General features: G+C 44.2%; 2 protein-coding genes across 5 annotated transcripts in view; both read left to right on the forward strand.

Annotated features, from left to right (window-relative positions):
- Positions 1–4,373: 4,373 nt before the first annotated feature.
- On the forward strand, positions 4,374–17,304 carry FLCN (folliculin). 4 transcript variants are annotated; one of them, XM_026083146.1, is made up of 12 exons: positions 4,374–4,617; positions 5,291–5,569; positions 6,405–6,551; positions 7,248–7,469; positions 7,940–8,100; positions 8,880–8,971; positions 9,727–9,917; positions 11,177–11,290; positions 11,637–11,760; positions 12,119–12,250; positions 14,042–14,147; positions 14,925–17,304. In XM_026083146.1, the coding sequence occupies exons 2-12, from the start codon at positions 5,321–5,323 to the stop codon at positions 15,124–15,126; spliced, it is 1,740 nt and encodes a 579-aa protein (XP_025938931.1). In that variant the 5' UTR covers positions 4,374–4,617; positions 5,291–5,320; the 3' UTR covers positions 15,127–17,304. The 4 variants fall into 4 exon arrangements, with proteins under 4 accessions (XP_025938931.1, XP_025938929.1, XP_025938932.1 ...); XM_026083144.1 differs by having other exon boundaries at positions 4,611–4,680; XM_026083147.1 differs by lacking the exon at positions 14,925–17,304 and adding an exon at positions 14,755–14,865 and having other exon boundaries at positions 4,611–4,680.
- A 307-nt stretch (positions 17,305–17,611) lies between these two features.
- Positions 17,612–18,427, forward strand: part of PLD6 (phospholipase D family member 6) — a 3,659-nt gene continuing 2,843 nt past the window's right edge. The window contains exons 1-2 of the mRNA XM_026082967.1: positions 17,612–17,629; positions 17,815–17,971. Coding sequence (XP_025938752.1) covers positions 17,612–17,629; positions 17,815–17,971 — 175 coding nt within the window. The remainder of the gene's footprint in view (positions 17,630–17,814; positions 17,972–18,427) is intronic.

The raw sequence follows: 18,427 nt of genomic DNA on the forward strand, positions 1-18,427 counted from the left end.
TTTAGTTTCTGGTACAAAATATTTCCTAATAATGTTTGCTATTAGATCAAATTTCTTGGGCCTAAACAAAAGGATATTTGGAAGACCCTGGTGTTCTGGAGGATGCTGGATATGAAGTTGTTCACACTGAAAGAGATCTAAATTCTTGCTTCTATACAATATGGCATAAAGGAGTTTATTCAACCATCTAATACTTTTCTGTGTTGGAAATCAGTCTAAGTGAAGGTCATGCTATAGATCTTTTCTTTGTTTCCAAAGGAAGCAATTCTTTATGATATAATCCTATACAGCTCTCCTAAAAGCAGGGTTTTATTTGGAAATAACATTCTGGAATAACATCTGGTTTTTAAATCACTATTTCAAACATCGCAATGTTGTCATTGGATTCCTTAAGTGCTTCACTCTTTGAATCAATGGGCTCTTTATTTTCTGTAGCTCTTAATGTATTGGGAGATTATTATTGTTCAAGCACCTTTGAAACACTTCATGTCAGTGCAAATCTCCTGCTATCAGACATAAATAAACCTGTCATCAGGTCAGAATGTGAGCAGCTCAGCATCCAGTGCTTCCTACTTAACACCTGAATAGGAGCTGCTTGCTACTGCTGATAACCTGCCAGCTTTTTTCAGGTACCTAAGTGGGAACTACATTTCTGGCTCTTGCCGTGTGAAACTTGTATGTATTGAGGTCACCGGTGGTTGGAAAATATACCATTTGTGCTTCCACTGCTGATACAGAACTGTTGGGGTTTTCATTTAAAACTGCCATCTTAATTCTAGCAGAGCCTCTTTGACAGTGGTGTGCTCTCTAGTAGAAGTGAAGTGTCCCCAGCCTGTTCTTTAGGTGGTGAATAAAGTTTTTAAAGTATAAATAGCAATTTAGTAGCAAACACAGCATAGGTCCATAGTGTTAGTAGCTCACCACTGAGTACTTGTGCTTCCTATCATAGCGACTTCCATATTTGAAGGCAACTTTTACACCTAATCTTAAAACAAAATCTTATTTTTCTTAACTTGCCTTACCAGTCTTGTAATTAAAGATATTTATGATTTTTAAAGTCTTTTCCTAGTTAATCCTGCAGTGATTTCAATGCTAAACATGCTTATACGATTTTCTGCTCTGGTACTGTGGAAGTGTTAAACATGCGATTCATAGTGCTGCGGGCTCAAGCACGAAGTTGGGTTGTAGAAGTATTTACGATCATGTGCAGTAGTCACCAAAAGTACTGACAATGACTAACCCCAAACTGCCACGTAGACAAACATGTGGAAAGCTCGCCTTTCGTCACCAAGGGATCGCTTGCTGGGGGAGAATGTATGAAGAATGCTTTTGTGAAGTTTGAGAAGAACCGCAAACGTCCACTTAGCATGGCTAAGGTTTCGTAGCACTAGTTCTTATTAGTGAATGTGGATATATCTGCTGAGAGCTGTTGCAGTGGCTTTTGTATATGTGGAATTACAAGCAAACTAATATGTGCAGCTGACAAATAGCAGCTTTTTTCTTTTTTTCCTTGCCTAAAGTAGGTAAAATAAATCCATACCACATGTCGAAAGGATGGTAGAAATTGCTATGTGATTGTTTGAGATTACATATAATGCTATTTTTCTTAATGTGTTTTTTAAGGACAGTGCTTTGAAAGTTAGAGACCTGCTAAAGTTTCTTTTCTGATGTGGATAATTGTGCTGTTAAATTCCCTGGTTGCTGTTGAAAATTAAAAGTCAGCTCTCGCCACTGGAGTTGAGTAGATGGAAAGCATTCACCAAAAGTGCTTTGCAGAAAGGCTTCTAAGTAGGGATCTGATAAATACATACCGTCTGGCATCTGCATGTCTTGAGATCCTGTTGAAATTAAGTCTTCCAGATTTTTGAAGTAGCTCCTTCAAGTCTTGGAACTAATAGCATGGGCTGTGGCCAACTGAGAAGCTTTGAGAACACTTGAGCTTTCTGGTTTTAACTCACATTTGTTGTAGGGAAGGACTTTGATAGAATATAAGACCACTACGTGCTGTGTTTATCTGAACTTAGGATGGGAGAAGTGCTGTGGCTAGTTCTTCCTGTCGTGCATGACCACAAGGTGTGATCACAAAATACTGAGTGCTTGCTTTGATATCTAACTCATCATATTTTCATGCATCTTAATTAGCAAAGATATAAAATGCAGTTATGAAGGTAGCATGAGACTTGCAACTACACTTTTTAGCCACAGGAGGGGTCTCTAGTTCAGTTATACTTAGCTGGTACTGACATGTTTGGGTTTTTTTCCTTAAAAAATGGCTAGAAGCTGTTTGCATGCAACCACCTCTCCTATTTTTGTGCCACTGAGGAGCCCTAACTAGTAAACTTTGCTAATATACCTGCAGTGTTGCCATTGCACCATATGCTTTTGCGTCACTAAAGTTGCCTTGTTCTATACAAATTCCCTTTACAGTACAACTGCGACCCGTTTTGTGTGTTGTCATAGGTAATCTGTATAACATAGGAATTGTTTTCTGCATGGCCAAACTGGCTGAGGAGGTTAGACCTGAGAAGTTGTTTAAATGTACTGTTGGAAAATAAAGATAAAAAACGAGTAATTCTTCTTAACTTGTCTTAAATGGCTGGCCTGAAAGAACGAGATAGTAGGTCTTTCTTATTTGGCTTGTTCTTAGCTTTTGGGGGGTTCTCTTGTTCTTGTCACATCTCAGGACAAGTGATTACAGTTGTCTGGAAGGAGACGCTAGTTGTCGTCTGCGTGGGGCCGTGCCCCGTGGTCAGGGGTTGTTCAAGCTCTGTTGGTAGCTTCTCAGAGGTTTCCTGGTGTATCTCTAGTAGAAATAGCTAGTTTCTTTTGCACAAGCACACAGTACGTCCTCCTTAGAAAGAGCTGCTGCTGGCCCTGGTCCAAGATGGGCTCCAGGGTTAGATGGACTCGGGAACAAACATTTGCTGCAAATCAGGTCTCTTTCTATTCAAATCTCATCTCTCGTGTTATCATCATCATCAGTCTCATTGACCATTTGAGTGTCATTTCTCCAACAGAAGCATAATTCTTTAGTCCAAGCGTGGCTGCTTGGAGCCAAGGGCATGTATCCTAGTAGTATCATTGATATCTGCTATTTCTGAGGATTTAAACTCTGTCCGCAGCAATACAAGGTGTACTCAGCTGAATGCTAAAATGTAGATTATTTTTTTACCAGACCTTTTTGTTCTTGTGGGAAGACTAATACAGCCCTGTATCTGCCTTAGCACTGTTTCCAAAAGCGCTCTAGACCTATGCTGTTACATTGTGGAAGACTTGCTGTAAGGCTCAGGTAGTCTAGGGGTCACCTACACTGTAAGGGGAAGGGGGAGAATCCAGCAATTGATTATTTTAAAGCCTGAAAGGATAACTACTTCTAAGGGAATGTGGGGCTTATCTTTTCATATTCTCCTAGGGATAAATAGTAAACTGATACCACTGCGATGCTAATGACGAACTGGAGCAACTGAAAAGAGGGAGGACATATATATTAGAAGAGACTAAAACTGGCTTGTTTCCTTTGACTTGAGGTGGCTGCTCCCTTCCTTCAGGGCCTTCATCTGGGAATTGCCTGGGTAAATTCCTAGATGTAATTGTCTTCATATATTAAAGGGAGGAGGGAAAAGATAACATTTAATGGAGGAAGCCTTCATCAGCTCTAATCTTATATTCTAATGGTCTRAAGTGTTGTAATACTGAAGCATCGCTGTCTCACGGCTGCATGTTTTTAATGGAGGAAGATCCGTGCATGCTCATTTTAACGGATCTTTGAGYCGTCTCCTCTCCTTTGTGTCTGGAGGTACCGGGCAATAGCTGAATGGGTTTGTGAGCAGTTAAAATACTATTAAATGCATATGCTGTATTGCATGATGGGTTGTGCCTGTCGTGCAACCGTGGCTCCTGAGCCGCGGCTGTGTTTGCGCACATGCAGGCAGGCGGCTGGCCGAGGCGAGCCCCGGAGCCCCCGGCCCTGCCCGGGTGCCGCTCGCAGCCGCGTTACARGCTGCGCCCGCCCGCACCGCAGCGTGCAGCGCCCTGTGCAGCGCCGTGCACCCCGCCGGGGGCAGCGCACGCGCCTGCGCGCCCAGGACGCCCCGGCGCACCCCCCCCGCCCCGCGCGGGGCGGCCGTCACGTGACCCGCCCTTTGGCCCACACCACCCGCCCCGGGCGGGGGGAGCAGGGCCGGCTCAGGGCCCAGCGCCCGCGGTGGTAGTAGGAGGCGGCTCGTCCCTACCTCGTCCCAGGGGTCGAAACTCTTTGCTTGCTCTGGGCCGCGCGGCAAACGTGCGGGGGAAGGAGAGGGAAGGGAGGAGCCGTGGGCCAGAGCTTCATCGCTTCCCCCCTGTTTTTAGAGAGTGGTTTTGCCTAACGCCTATGGAAAGGGCGGCCGTGGACCGAGCCACTGCCGCACCGAGGGGGGAGCGAGGACACTAGGGGAAGCGGCGAGCGGGTCTCGGCTCCGTACCCGCGACGCAGAGCGGCCGACGCTTCTGTGGGGCCCCGGTCCTTGCCGTCCGTCTCCTTGCCTGCCCTGGCGGCGGCCCGGGCGGGGCCGGGAAGCCATCTCCCCCCCTTTCCCCCCCCCGCTGCCGCCGCGTAGGGATGGTACAGGCCGGCGGGTCAGTGTGTGTCAGGCGCACGGAGCCACGGGACGGGCCGGGGCGGGGGAGCCCGGAGCGGCGGTGAGCGGGGCGGGCGGGGGGCCCGGCCCGGGGGGGGCCCGAGGCGCCCTGGCCCAGAGGGTCAGTTCATCCTCACGCCGTCCGGGAGGGCCCTGAGGTGTCCGGGCCTGGGAGCAACGGCCTGGCCCGGCGTCACCCCCTCACGGCTGAGGTGGCCGGGCCTGGTCCCAGCTGAGGGGAGGCCGGGCCCGGTCAGAGTGTCCGTGGGGCCGCGTCTGCTGGGGGCCCCGCTTCTCTGGTGCGGGTCTGACACCCCTGCGAGCGGCCAGCCCCTTCCCTGCTTGACGGAGGGGTCGCTACAGGCCTGGGCGCGGGTGTGAGCGGAGCAGGGTGGTCGGGGGTGACGATGGTGCAGGTTGGGTCTGTCCTGGGGGGAGCTTGGTGTCAGGGCTTCCCTCGGGCAAAGATAAAACACTCTGGAAGCTGCCGCTGGTGTCTTTCACCTCTTTCACCACGGAAAAAACAAACCGAGCRCATAGTCCCTTTAGCTGAGCTTAACCCCACGATCTCACGGAGGAGTGTAGAGTAGGGCTTGTGCCACGCGGGTCCAAGGGGTGTTTTAATGTCTGTCTGTTTTACTGATGCTGTGTGCTGCCTCCCTTTCCTGCAGGAGGCCTGACCTATGTGCTGAGCTCTCACTATGAATGCTATCGTTGCCCTCTGCCATTTTTGTGAGCTCCACGGTCCTCGCACCCTCTTTTGTACCGAGGTTCTGCATTCACCGCTTCCTCAAGGTGCAAGCAGCGGAGACGTCTCTGGGCAGAATGAGCAGGCGGAAGAAGAAGAAGGCGGCATTCAGATGAGCAGTAGGATCCGCTCACACAGCCCAGCGGAAGGTGCCAGTGCTGACTCCAGCAGCCCAGGGCCGAAAAAGTCAGACATGTGTGAGGCAAGTGTGTATGTGCGTGTGCAGACATCAGTGACCCCTTGCTTAGCTAAAGGGCTCATGGATTCTCTAGTGCAAATTGCATTGCTTAGGAGGAAAAAAATGCATGTGACCTGCGCTCGTATTTGTATGTGACTGCCAGTACTAAAAGGTCTCCAAGTCCTTATAAACTGTAATAATCCATGACAAGACATTAAGGAGCTGTTGTTGTGCGTATAGAGTTTGACAAGGTGATCTTTTGAGGACTCTTTAGCCTATGTTACCTGATTCTCTAGTGGCTGAGAAATGCCTCACTCATCCTTGAAGAGCATCTGTTTCATTAGGTTAGGTCTGGCCATATATTATTAAAATTTAACAGCAATATTGAACAGGAAATAGGAAAAAAATCCCCAAAGCAATTAAAATGATAGAGAAAATATGTGTTAGCAGTTGTTCACATGCTTGCCTACTATTAGAACCTTTTTTGAACTATTTGTTACTTTCTTTTAGATGATGGCCATTTTTATTAGGCCAGTTGATTTCACAGTTGCTGTTGCTGTTTAACTGAATTAGACCACTTGTAGAGTCATCATCAAATTCCCGATCAAACCAAAGAGTGGAAAAAGAGCATAGCAGCTGGGGAAACATAGCCCATAGGATGCTAGTTGAGGAGCTGGGTTCAGATTCTGACCTTGCCTCAAACTTCCAATGTCCAGCTTACTCTTAATGAATATCTGTATTTGCCTCTGTAAATGTATATATCTCTTCCTTACCTTTTGAAGGGAAAATGCAGAGGCCTTTGGAAACCTTAGGTAGTTGCATGCTCATTTACGGTTGGATTTTGCTTTTCTATCTTCAGGGTTGCCGCTCTCTTGCAGGAGGACATCCTGGATATGTCAGCCATGACAAAGAGACTTCAATCAAGTATGTCAGTCACCAACACCCAAATCACCCCCAGCTGTTCAGTATTGTGCGTCAGGCCTGTGTTCGCAGTCTGAGTTGTGAGGTAACTGGCTTGGAGTGCACAGAGAAAACTTGTCCAAGGGCTTATGCATTGTTTTGAATCCAAGATACTGCTTTGTTGATCTTAGCCACTCTGTGCAGCCTGAAAAAGGAAGGAATGGAGGTGGAAAGACGGACACAGAAGTCCGTTCATTCCAGGATTGGTGGGAATTTTCAGGGTTGATCTTTGATAACCTTGGGGATTTCTTCCTCTCACCTTATGACCCTAGAAAATTCCCTTTATTGTTTTTGCTCCTATGCATTTATTGTTTTTCTTTCTGAGATAAACTGTGTTTGTAAAAACATTGGAATCTGTTGCTTTGCATCAAGAAATGTTTAATCTTTGTAGACCATTTATGTTCAGCATCTCATAGAAGGGAAGGGAAACCTTACAGTTTAATGAGTGTTTGTGTGTCGCAATCAGCAGTTCCTTGTGGATTTTCAAAATTATTATAGTGAAGCAGAGCTGTATTCTTAAGATAGTTAAAATGAAGGTTACATGTTTGCAGGCCGTCTCTGGAGGTCTGTTTGCCCATGTATTTTGGATAGCAGCCTATAAAAGGCTTGTTTTATTCACCAGGTAACTTAGGCTTCATGGGAGGTGGTGTTAAAGAGCAGGAAGTTTTGTTCAACCAGATTTTTAGTGTTTCAGCTGTGCGATGTGCTGAATTAGTTTGGTGTATGTGTCCCTCCCCTTCAGGTCTGCCCAGGACGTGAAGGCCCTATTTTTTTCGGAGATGAACAGCATGGCTTTGTGTTCAGCCACACCTTCTTTATCAAAGACAGCCTGGCTCGTGGTTTCCAGCGCTGGTACAGCATCATCACTATCATGATGGACCGGATTTATCTAATCAATTCCTGGCCTTTCTTGTTGGGAAAAATCAGAGGCATCATTGATGAGCTTCAGGGCAAAGCGCTCAAGGTGGGTCAGTGCGGGGAGTGAGTTTGATTCAGCTTTACTAAAACTTTATGGTAGTTAGCTTTCTGATTCATCTGCAAACCAATCCAGCTCACTGCAGCCAGGAAGCTCATTAAAGTTGACACAAGGGACAAGAGGCGAGTCTGCATCTGGGCAGCAGGAGGAGGAGGAACAAGCTTCAAGTCAATTTAAACCAGTTGTAGCATTTTTCACAGCCCCAACTGCTAGACACTGGCTTCCTTAGAAATGCAAGTAGCTAAAGTTGTGAAGAACAACATTTTGGGGAGCATGGGTGTTGCTTGATGATAATTTTAGTCAGTCTAAGGTGTTCCTTTCCTCTCTTTTCCCGTATTTTACAATGTCTTTTGGGTGACTGTATATGACATGGCCTTTTTGCTTGTTCTTTTTTCTCAGGTTTGCTTAAGCATTTTACTTGTTTCAGTCTCTTTTACTGCCCTTCTTTTGTGATGTAGGTGTTTGAAGCAGAGCAGTACGGGTGCCCTCAGCGTGCCCAGCGGATGAACACAGCGTTCACTCCCTTCCTGCACCAGCGGAATGGCAATGCAGCCCGCTCCTTAACGTCACTGACCAATGATGAAAACCTATGGGCATGTTTGCACACTTCTTTTGCTTGGTAATGCCATTTATGTTTCTAGCTTCTGTAACTCCTTCAAGAACAGAAAATTCTCATGTTCTGAAATGGTGGAAACGTGACTGAGTGTCCAGGTGGTTGTTCCTCAATTAGTAAATTGGGCTTTGCAAAGTTGCCCCTGAGTGAGAGGGAATTAAGCACAGAAAGACAGCAGCCTTCTGGTGCCTTTAGGACAAAAGTTCTCTTGTTGCTGTGAAGTAAACCTATTAATATGGTTGCTAATGGAAACCACGTCTATCTAGATGGAAAGGCTCTGCAGTATGGAATATAGTACGGAAGAAAGCAAGAAAAGACGTTCCCAGCCCCAGTCTGTTGTACCTGGGATTCACACTTGAAGTACAGTGGTTGTTCACCTGGAGGTGCCCGTGTGTTGTGAGACGCAGTGTGAGAGATGCAGCGTTTGGCACGGTAGCATGTCTGTGAGATTCCACAGCACGTTACTCCAGTGCCTGACTTGCTCATCAGACTTCCCTGGAAAGATGCCACAGAGAGGGTTGCAGCACTGGCATGTGACTTGCATGGGGGATAAGTGTTGCACAAAGTAATTGCAAAATGGTAGACCTTACAGTGACTTGAGTGGCAATAGTTGTAAGGAGCATTGATATTTACACACAGAGGAAAGCGTCGAGAACTGTTGAAAGAAACCACAGGGTGGTGGTGGTCAGATTTTTTGTTAAGCTCATTGCACCAAGTTTCTTACAAGATTTTTGTACCGAGCAAGTAGGCTTAATGGGCACTCTTATTTTTTTCAATGTTTCCAGGCTTTTGAAAGCTTGTGGCAGCCGGCTTACAGAGAAGCTTCTGGAGGGAGCACCAACAGAAGACACCCTTGTTCAGATGGAAAAACTTGCAGGTGAGACTAAAGTTTCCAGAGCTGGAAGAGCCTTTGAGAATACTTTGGATGGTGAAACACCAACTCCTTTCATCAACATCATAAGTGTAGTCATCCCTCAGACTTCACCTTTGTGCTAGGCTGTGCAGTAGCTGATGTGTTCTCCTATATACTCTGACAGGAACGTGAAATCATGGCCCTTGGCCTCATAAATTCTCTGCGTGCACATACGTTGTTTCCCACTTCTGTAGAAGTGTTGCATCATCGTGATTATTGTTCTGTCTGGCTGGGTTCACCTTCCCAACGAATGTCTGTGGCCAGAAGAATTTACAGTCACAAGATATGAAGCTTGTCCTTTATCATTTTTCCACAAAATTTCTAAAATTAAAGAATTATAAATTTTTCTTACACTGAATTGTTTTATTAATCCATTTAGACTAGAATCTAGAAAGCTTTGGCCATGACCCTTAAAGGAAGAATAGAGAATGCATAGCTGGTCAAAAGATATGACATTGTGTTCTGTAGATGAAAATTCCTTCTTGACCTTTCAGTGGTTATCTTACATCTGAAGTGTGAAGCTTGATTATACTTTTTACTTTAGGTCTGTCTGTTATTAATGGTAGTATTTTCAGTTACTCTATTTGCTCTATATCTGAGCTCTCTCTCTCCACATCTAGCCAAAAACAGTTGGCTGCAGGATGTGTAGGCACTTCTGAGGCAGTTTCCATTCCTGGAGAGCAGCGATTTTTATGACCACTCTGCCTTTTTTTATCTAGACCTGAAAGAAGAGTCAGAAGGATGGGATGGTTCTGAGGAAGAAGAGAAGCCTTCTGCCCAGACAGATGTTGTAGAAGGGCAGGAGCTGTCTAAATGTCCACCTGAAACATCTCTGATGCCAGATTGCAACAGCTGGAATGTAGCTCACAGAAGGTTGTCTGTCTTTCGTTCCCTCAGGCACATGAGACAGGTAAGAGGAGCACTCGTGCACTCTGACATATGCTGTATTCAAAAGCTAATAACCTCTGGTTCTCCTGTTAAGGTTTTTTAAAAAGATAATTTTTTTCCTATAGTCTGCACTTGCCTTCTTCCCTGGTTCTGTGAGCTACCTGCTTTTGCCTTGCTAGTTAAATGAGTCAGCAAAGAAACATGAAACGGGTTGATATTTGAAAGCTAGTGACAGTGTTAACCGCATCCCTGAGGACTCTTGTCTCTGAGATCATCGTCCTTTTGTCTTGGGCCTCTAGTGATCATGTGGGAGGTCATCATATGATTTCTCTCAAGTTCTTCAGTTGTCCTATTCCCAAAAGCAATGACAAAAATTTAATACAGAGATTGTGCAGCACCTTCAAAGCCAAGTTTTATTTTCTTAGAACAAAAGCGTTTGAGAGGAAAAAATAAATCATTTACAAACAAAACAAATGGTTCTGTGCAGATCTAGCTTTTCTTCAGTGCTTCCAGTTGCCTGGATGAGGGAGAAAGTTCAGTGCATTTGTTGCACAATCTCTTTCTCACCAGTTTGTTTTCCTGGACACTCCTGACAAATAACTTCCCATGTTTTTGATTTTATATTGCTTTATCTCTTTAGTCTCCTTCTGTTGTCCTGTTTTCTAATCTTGAATGTTTGAAGCTATCACTGTGCCGCATTGCATTGCAAATTTGTGCATGTGTAGGCTTGTCTAGGAATATTGTTTCATCTTTCATGGCTGGATCATTGTTGTGAACGTAACCCAGATCAGAGAAATGCCTGAAAGTTGTTACCATCTAATAGAAGCTTAGTCCCATTCCAAACGGGCGTGTGTCCATTTTACCAAAACCACTAACTTGGCCAACAAGTGGGCTAATTCGTGCAATCTCTCCAGAGAGCTAAAGAATTTGGAGAAAGCTAGAAAATAAACAGTTGTTCTGTTATTGAGCTTAATATTGAATTGGATCTTTGATTAGGCATGTTGGCAAGGTGATATTTTGCTGCTGTTTGTTCTTGAAACCATGGATGGAGAGAGTATTGTTTTGCATGACAGTCTGACACCTTTATCTCCTGTCAAAAAACACTTAATCTTGGTGTTGCAGTTTAGTTCTCTTACTCTGTGCGTAAAGCTTGCTAAATTTTCATGTTTATTTCTGCTTTTTTTGTTCTAACAGCTTTTTTATGAGGCAGTGATGTTTTTAACAGGCTAAAATGGATATTTCACTAATTTTCATTACCAATGCAGAATGGTTTTGTTTCAGGTTCTTGGGGCATCGGCATTCCGCATGCTGGCTTGGCATGTTCTGATGGGCAACCAGGTCATCTGGAAAGCTCGAGACATGGATCTTGTCCAGTCTGCTTTTGACGTGCTACGGGTAGGAACTTTTTTCTTTGCTTCCTGGCTGCATATTTTTACATATATTTCTTTAGTAATCAAGCGTTCATAATGACTTGTCTCTAACATGTAATCTTATGGAGAATGTGTTCTAAATTATGTGGTTTATAAAAAAAAAAAACAGCAATCCTTGGTCGTCTTGGTTGTCTTCTGTGTAGCAACTGCATAGTTTTCCGAGCTGATTAAGATACTTCTGATCCCCCAAATCAGCTGAATCTGCATCAGCAGTGCTCCAAGCCTTGGCTGGCCCTGCAAATCAGGGAGAAAATTGTGCTTTACTGGTTTAGTTCTAATGTTTCTCCTGACATGTTTCCTTCCTTTTCTAGACTATGCTGCCTGTTGGTTGCGTGCGCATCATCCCCTACAGTGACCAGTATGAAGAGGCATATCGTTGTAACTTCTTAGGGCTTAGCCCACATGTACAAATCCCATCCCACATATTATCATCTGGTAAGAATCTGTTGCAGAACCCTCTTCTTTCCCTATCATCTTGTGTTAAAGGACACGGCAATTTTTTTTTTATATATATATAAAATACTGGCAGATAGTCTAACAACACTGCATGAACTAAAATCAGTGCCACTTCATTTTTTTCCCCATATCTTTACCTGATCAGTAGTTGAAAGGTGTGACACCTGCTGCAAGTGCTGATCATAGCATAGCTGACAGTACTGGTTCCTAGTGAGCAAAGGTTATTGCTGGACCAAGTATTGTAAGCTGAGTCATGCTTGCTTGGAGCAGGTACGTAGCTGTGTTTTAGAATCTGGGCTATTTCAGTTAATGTTTTTCTGGGCTTTTGTTGCTCTAGAGTTTGCAGTCCTAGTGGAAGTTCGCACTGCTACCCGGTCCAGTCTCTACCCAACTCTTTTCGATGATGAGCAGTCCCTCAACAAGTACGAGTTTGTTGTCACCAGCGGTAGCCCTGTTGCAGCAGATCGAGGTGGGTGCTTTGAAAACACAATCTTTTGTCAAAAGAAACCTGTAGTACTGAGATTAAAAGAGCATCTTGATGTGCTGTTCATTTACTGGCCCTTAAGGAAGTCTGGGCAGAAGGCCAGGTTAGTATACAATTGGGGTGTTAATTTAGGATTTACTGCTATTTGGTGAGGTCTAGAACAGCCTGTTAGTTGTAAAGGGTTTGCTTTACTAGATCAGTTTATTAATTTTCATAAATGAGAAATTCTGTAACGTGGGTACAGTAGCAATTGTAGGGGAATTCTTCTCTGACCCACAATGAACACTTTCTATCCTGAAGAATTTGTCTTTTCATGTTGTTATATTAGAATCACTCACTGTTGAATGAGTCTAAGCAGATGAGGACCATGACATTACTCATCTCCCATGTTCTACAAAATAGACAAGTATGACTGATACAGAGCTTTGTTTTTGCAAATCACTGTTCAGGGCCTCGAACACTTGCACCTAGCTGTGGCTTATACTCAGGTCAATCAATCTTGTGTTTTCTGGGAAGTCTTAACTTAGATGAATTGGCCTCACTGCCTCTCTCAAGAGAGGAGGCAGATGGCTAACCCTTCCTGCTCTGTCCTCTGAAGATACAGGTGTAATGCAAAGCAAAGACTTATTCCCTCTGTAGTGCTCTTCCTGTGCTCCAGCAGCTGCTGTAGGTCTACACGTTTGATTATAGCATCCTAATAACACAGTTAGATCTCTTCAGAACCCCTCAAAGCTCAAGCATGTTACGTCCAACCTGCAGCATGTCCAGAAGCTTCTGGACAAAACTAGTCACTGAAAGGTCTCTTCGGCACCACCACATTGCACTTACCAGGCCACGGACTCCTCAGAAAATAGCCTCCTAGGGAATTCCAAAAAGTGGTCCAGGAAAGGAATGCCCTGGGTTGGTTGGCTATTTGTTTTTTTACTAAGTACCCTGAAATTGCCCTTATTAAGAGGAACATTAAGGCAAGAGTGGAGATTTTAGTCGCTGCAGTTCAAATGTAACAACAGTTACGTTCAGAGACAGATACAGAGAAATAAAGGGAAGCACATTTACACGTACAGGTCAGCTGCAAGTTAGTGTTCCATCTGATGGCTGCTCAAACAGGATGCATACCCTCAGGATGGAAGTGGAGGTTTTATGGAAAATCTTAATTTTCAGATAATATATTATATAAAACTTCTGCATTTCTACTAGCTTTTGGTTTGAGACTAGATACAACAGAATCCAAACAACCTCCATTTAACAGCAGGTCTGAATAAAACAAAGGCCCCTGAACCTGTGTGTGTGTGTGTGTGTGTGTGTGTGTATTCTGGTATCCTTCACAAAGTTACGTTTTGCTTCTTGGATCAGATGTTTTTCTAGTGGGATGATCTTTAACTCCTCTTCCATGGAAATTAAATCAAGGTGGGCAGCTGAGGGGTATATTTTTCCACCTTGTAAAACAGGTGGATTTCTTCTTGACTTAGGAAAGAATTTGGCTTGATTAGTTCTCAGATAATGATCTGTGTTGAATTTGGCTGTGCTGTTATTAATAGTTATAGCCTTCTGTATGTAGAAGGAACTGCATTAATAACCAGATGGAAGTACTAGTGAAAAATGAGTGCAAATCAGTGCTCTGGAAGAGATTAAGAGGTGGAACAAACATGCATTATAGATTTTAGAATGAATAAATGGACCAGTCCTTGCTAACAATTAGTAGTAAAGGTGCAAATAGGTAATCTGTATCTTCCAAGTCCTGTTTCTCACCCTTTTTTCCTCTTCTTGTTCTTGTAGTTGGCCCTACCATCTTGAACAAGATTGAAGCCGCTCTGACCAACCAGAACCTGTCTGTAGATGTTGTGGATCAGTGCCTTGTTTGCCTAAAGGAAGAGTGGATGAAGTAAGTGCAACTGCGTTGTTTTCGATGAAACAGCTTCAGCATTAATCCTAGAACAGTTTTTCCAGAGTAAAGGACAAACTTGTAGCCAGTTAACTTTCACTTTAGTCTTAAGAGTAGTAAACCCCACTGTTGGGAGCTAAGAATATCGGTTCTACTCTAGCCTAATTACTTTTGGCTTTCCATGGTTCTCAACCTTTATGCTTCAGTTCATGCATCTGTAAGTTACCTACRTGACAATACTTGCCTGCCTTATATAGATTATGACAATTAAGTATGCAAATATATATAAGCCTGTCAAAGTACACTATATTCTAGTGCAGACAACATGCCAAACAGATGTCATGGTTGTACCCTCAGGCACTACATTTCAAAGATGCTAGTAGTTAAAAGGAAGACTGGCCAGGTGAAATAATTCATGGAACTGTTATGATTTTAACATTTGCTTGAAGGCTACTTGGGCGCTACGTGTGCCTCCCAGGGGAGATTCCCAGTTGTCCCAGGTAATCATTAAACTTTTCGCTAGAATGAAAAAACAGACTAGACTTATGAGTATTACTAGTGAAAATGGGTACTAATTTCCCCTTTTCCGTACTCCTTTTCCCCCCAGCTTCTTCATTTAAAGCTTGAAAATAGTTTCCTTGGGATATTTTTTGAAGCTCTTATTAACATCTAGTTGCTGTAGGCACCAACAGAAGCTACTGCTCATTCTGCTCACACTGCTCAGTTTGATGTGTACAGGTCCGTTGTAATAGTGACAGGAATTTCTTGTTTCTGCAGCAAAGTGAAGGTCCTCTTTAAATTCACTAAAGTGGACAGCAGACCCAAGGAGGACACCCAAAAACTGTTGAGCATTCTGGGAGCTGCAGAGGAGGACAACGTCAAGCTTCTGAAGTTCTGGATGACTGGCCTGAGCAAGACATACAAGTCCCACCTGATGTCCACAGTTCGCAGCCCAACTTCCTCGGAGTCCCGGAACTAAGGGCTGCCCAGCCTCACTTGCTGCCCTCAGATGCCTGCAGGGAACCCGGAGTTATCACTGCTGAGCCTGCAGTGTATGCATTAGGTGCACAGTGGAACTTCATCACTATTCTTGTGGTCCTCAAACTAACTTGAAGAGTGACTTGAGTCCTTTCTTAATTGCTGTGAGACTGGACTAATACGTGCTAATAAATAATGCTGCTGTCTGTTCTGAAATTCAACTCTAAATCTAGACCTGCGAACTCAAGACTAAAATTCAGCAACATGCAAAGAACCAGCCTGAGTTATTTAAAATCCCATTCTGTCATCATTAAGCACTATAGTGTGGCAGTAGACCTCAGTTTTAGATTTCATTGGCAAGACTCGGATACCTGTGACAACGTCCAGAATTCCTGGAAATGGATATAACTAATCTCTCTGAATCCCACATAATATATTCTAAAGGTCTGAGAAAAGAAGAACCAAAAATAAGTGACAAGTCACAGGGCATGGATCACATGTAAACTATTTAAAACCACTTCATGCTCAGATTTATGAAGAGACTATTTTCTGCTGTAGCATAAGTCAAGAGTATCCTGTTGGAGTCATGTCACTCCAGTTTATTTATTTATATCTTAACTTGAGACAGTTTTAGCATTTGCTTTGTAAATCTTGTCTGGGAGGGAGAATTGTAACACAAGAAGTCTCAAAATGCAGTCTGCTTGCCTCTCCAGAGGCTAAAATACCTTGTTTTGCCTGTGATTGCAAAACTTCCAATGAAGATAACCTCTCCAGGGTAAGGTCTCTGGTATTCTTCTGGCTTCAGAAATAATTTTCTAGCTTCCTAATTAAGTTAAGCAGGAAAGATCTAACCTATCGATGTTTCATTGCTATATAACCTTATGTTAGCCATTTTGAATGCTTACTAGTTTCATGACAACATTGGTGCATTTTTTTATTACCTAAACAGACATTCCTTAACTGTATTGTAAGGAATTACTGTTTCTATTGTGAAGTCATTTTTTTTCTGGATCATTGTTGGGAAAACTTGACACAACCATAGACATTTTTAACAAGCTACAGGAAGGTTTTACCCAGGTGACCTACTACACTCATTCAAACAAGATGAGCTCAGAGGGGATGTTCCAACTTGTTCACAAGTTCTGTTCTTATGTATAAAATATGCAGGTAGCTTTTGTCTGGAACATCTGTAAAATGGAGACAGGCATTAAATCTCATTAAGAGCTATTTTTGTAAAATGGATAAAGTCTAGTTTTGTCTTGATTTAATATTTAAAGTAAGTGTGCATGTGTGTCTGTGTTTTGGGATGGGGGAAGCAACAGTTAATTCACAGGATAATTTCTGCATCTTAGCCTCGATGTAATTTACAGAATTTAGCAGGTCTTTTCCTCTTACCTTGTTGTATATTAGTTGCTTACACACATGGAGCAAGAGATGCTCAGGTACATTAATTTAAAATGCTTAATTCTGGACATAATCACAGAATATTCATACAGCAAACAGACACTTAGAAATAAGCATTACTCTGTTACGTCAAGAATGAACTAGTTATTTAATTTCAGGGTTCACAAAAAGGTTTGCATTTCCCAAAATATCAATAAGGAAACATGAGACAGAAGAGGCACTTGAGCTGGATCCATAGGAAAGAAAGCTTTTAATAATATATACATCTTGCTTCCCACATGCTAGGGCTAGTAATGAGGAAAAATAAAGCCCAGTAATAGCAAAATAAAAGTGACAGAAGTAATGAGGAAAACATGGGCTAGTGAATTAGAATTTCTGGTAGGAGATAAGTTGTGCCTGTTGTAGCTGCCACAATGACAAAGTGACCCATTCATCACCAATGCTTTTTCAGCTTAGCACTTCAGAAGATGCTGTCCCCCCTGATGAACTAAGTTCTTGCTTGTGATCTAGTACTTTTTCTGTTTGAAAGCAGTTCTGGTCCAACTCAGAGCTATGTAATACAAGAGGTAAGACATTGTGTGGTATTTAGGACCTTGACTGCTGAACTTTTTTCATGCTTACCATTTTTTTAAATGCAGCTCTTCTGAGCAACCTAGTATTAACAACCTAGTCTATATGTAGCACAGAGTTTGTGGGTAAATACCCATTAGCAAAGCGTATGTGATGTGGTCTCTTTCAGAACAATAAAAGGATGATCACAGGGTCAAGCATGAGACTTCAGCCTCTGCTTCTGTTTGCCCATTTCAGTGATGAGCTGTAGGCAACACTGATCATTCTCCCTGCTAATCTGAAGTTGGGTGTTGTCACAAACAGGACCAGAGGATCTCTGGACAACATAGTATGGAAACCACTAGCTTCACACTTATAAAATCTCCACAGGAAAAAAAGGGGAAGGTTGCTGAAATCTATAAACCCGAGGTGCCTGCTTAGCCTAAAAGCAGATGTGCTTGCCTGCCAGAACAGATCTGTATTCAGGATTACCAAACTGACTGGGCAAGTCCTTGCAGCTCTTGGATTAGGCTATGGGCACGCATTTTGCCGTCAGTGATAGCTGGAATGTGCACACGGCTCTTAGCGCAACTTAATTAACAAAAGAGCATGTCTGCAGACATCTTTCACCACCCTCCTTTCCTTCAAACGATACGCCTCAAAGACAAACTGATTAAAGGAGGACGTTTCTTTATTCAGCATGACTTCCCTTTCTGCGTGGCTGAGCCGCGTGTAGCTGGAAGGAACGCAGACACGAACGCTGCAGCCTGACAGACGAAGACTCCCGCACCAGCACCGAGGCGTTTCTTTTGGCTGCGGTTACAGCCAGAGCCTTCTTGCAGTGGTTCTGTCGACCCCCTCCAAACCCCCTCTCTGGGCAGGATCCAGAGCCGGTAACAGCTTCAAGGATGATCCCTACAGCGGGCTGAGGAGGAACCTGTTGAAGGAGGGCAGGGGAAACGAATGGTGTTTGGGGAAGGGTCAGTCACCTGGAGGCGGTGAGCAGGGCCGTCCCGCACCGCTCGCTTGCTCCCAGCAAGCACGAGGGCCTCGTTTCAGACCTCCTTGGCCCTGAGGACCGAACACCTTCTCGGCGTGTGCGGCTAAGCCCGCGATCCACCGCTCCCTCGCGGCGGAGCAACCAAAACCCCCCGCGGGACTCGAGGAAGGGTGCAGAGCTCCGCGAGGCTCGGGCGGGCAGCTCCGGCCCAAGGCCGCTGCACACCCACCGGCCAGGCCCTCCGCACACAAGCACCGGGGAGGAGAAAACAGCCCCAAATGCACGTGCTCAGCCAACCGCCCCGCCGCGACGTCGTGTGTCGCGACGCCGGGGGGGGGAGGGAGGGTGG

Source organism: Apteryx rowi, unplaced genomic scaffold, assembly GCF_003343035.1.
Source record: "Apteryx rowi isolate R43461 unplaced genomic scaffold, aptRow1 scaffold_6, whole genome shotgun sequence".
Taxonomy (NCBI): Eukaryota; Metazoa; Chordata; class Aves; order Apterygiformes; family Apterygidae; genus Apteryx; species Apteryx rowi.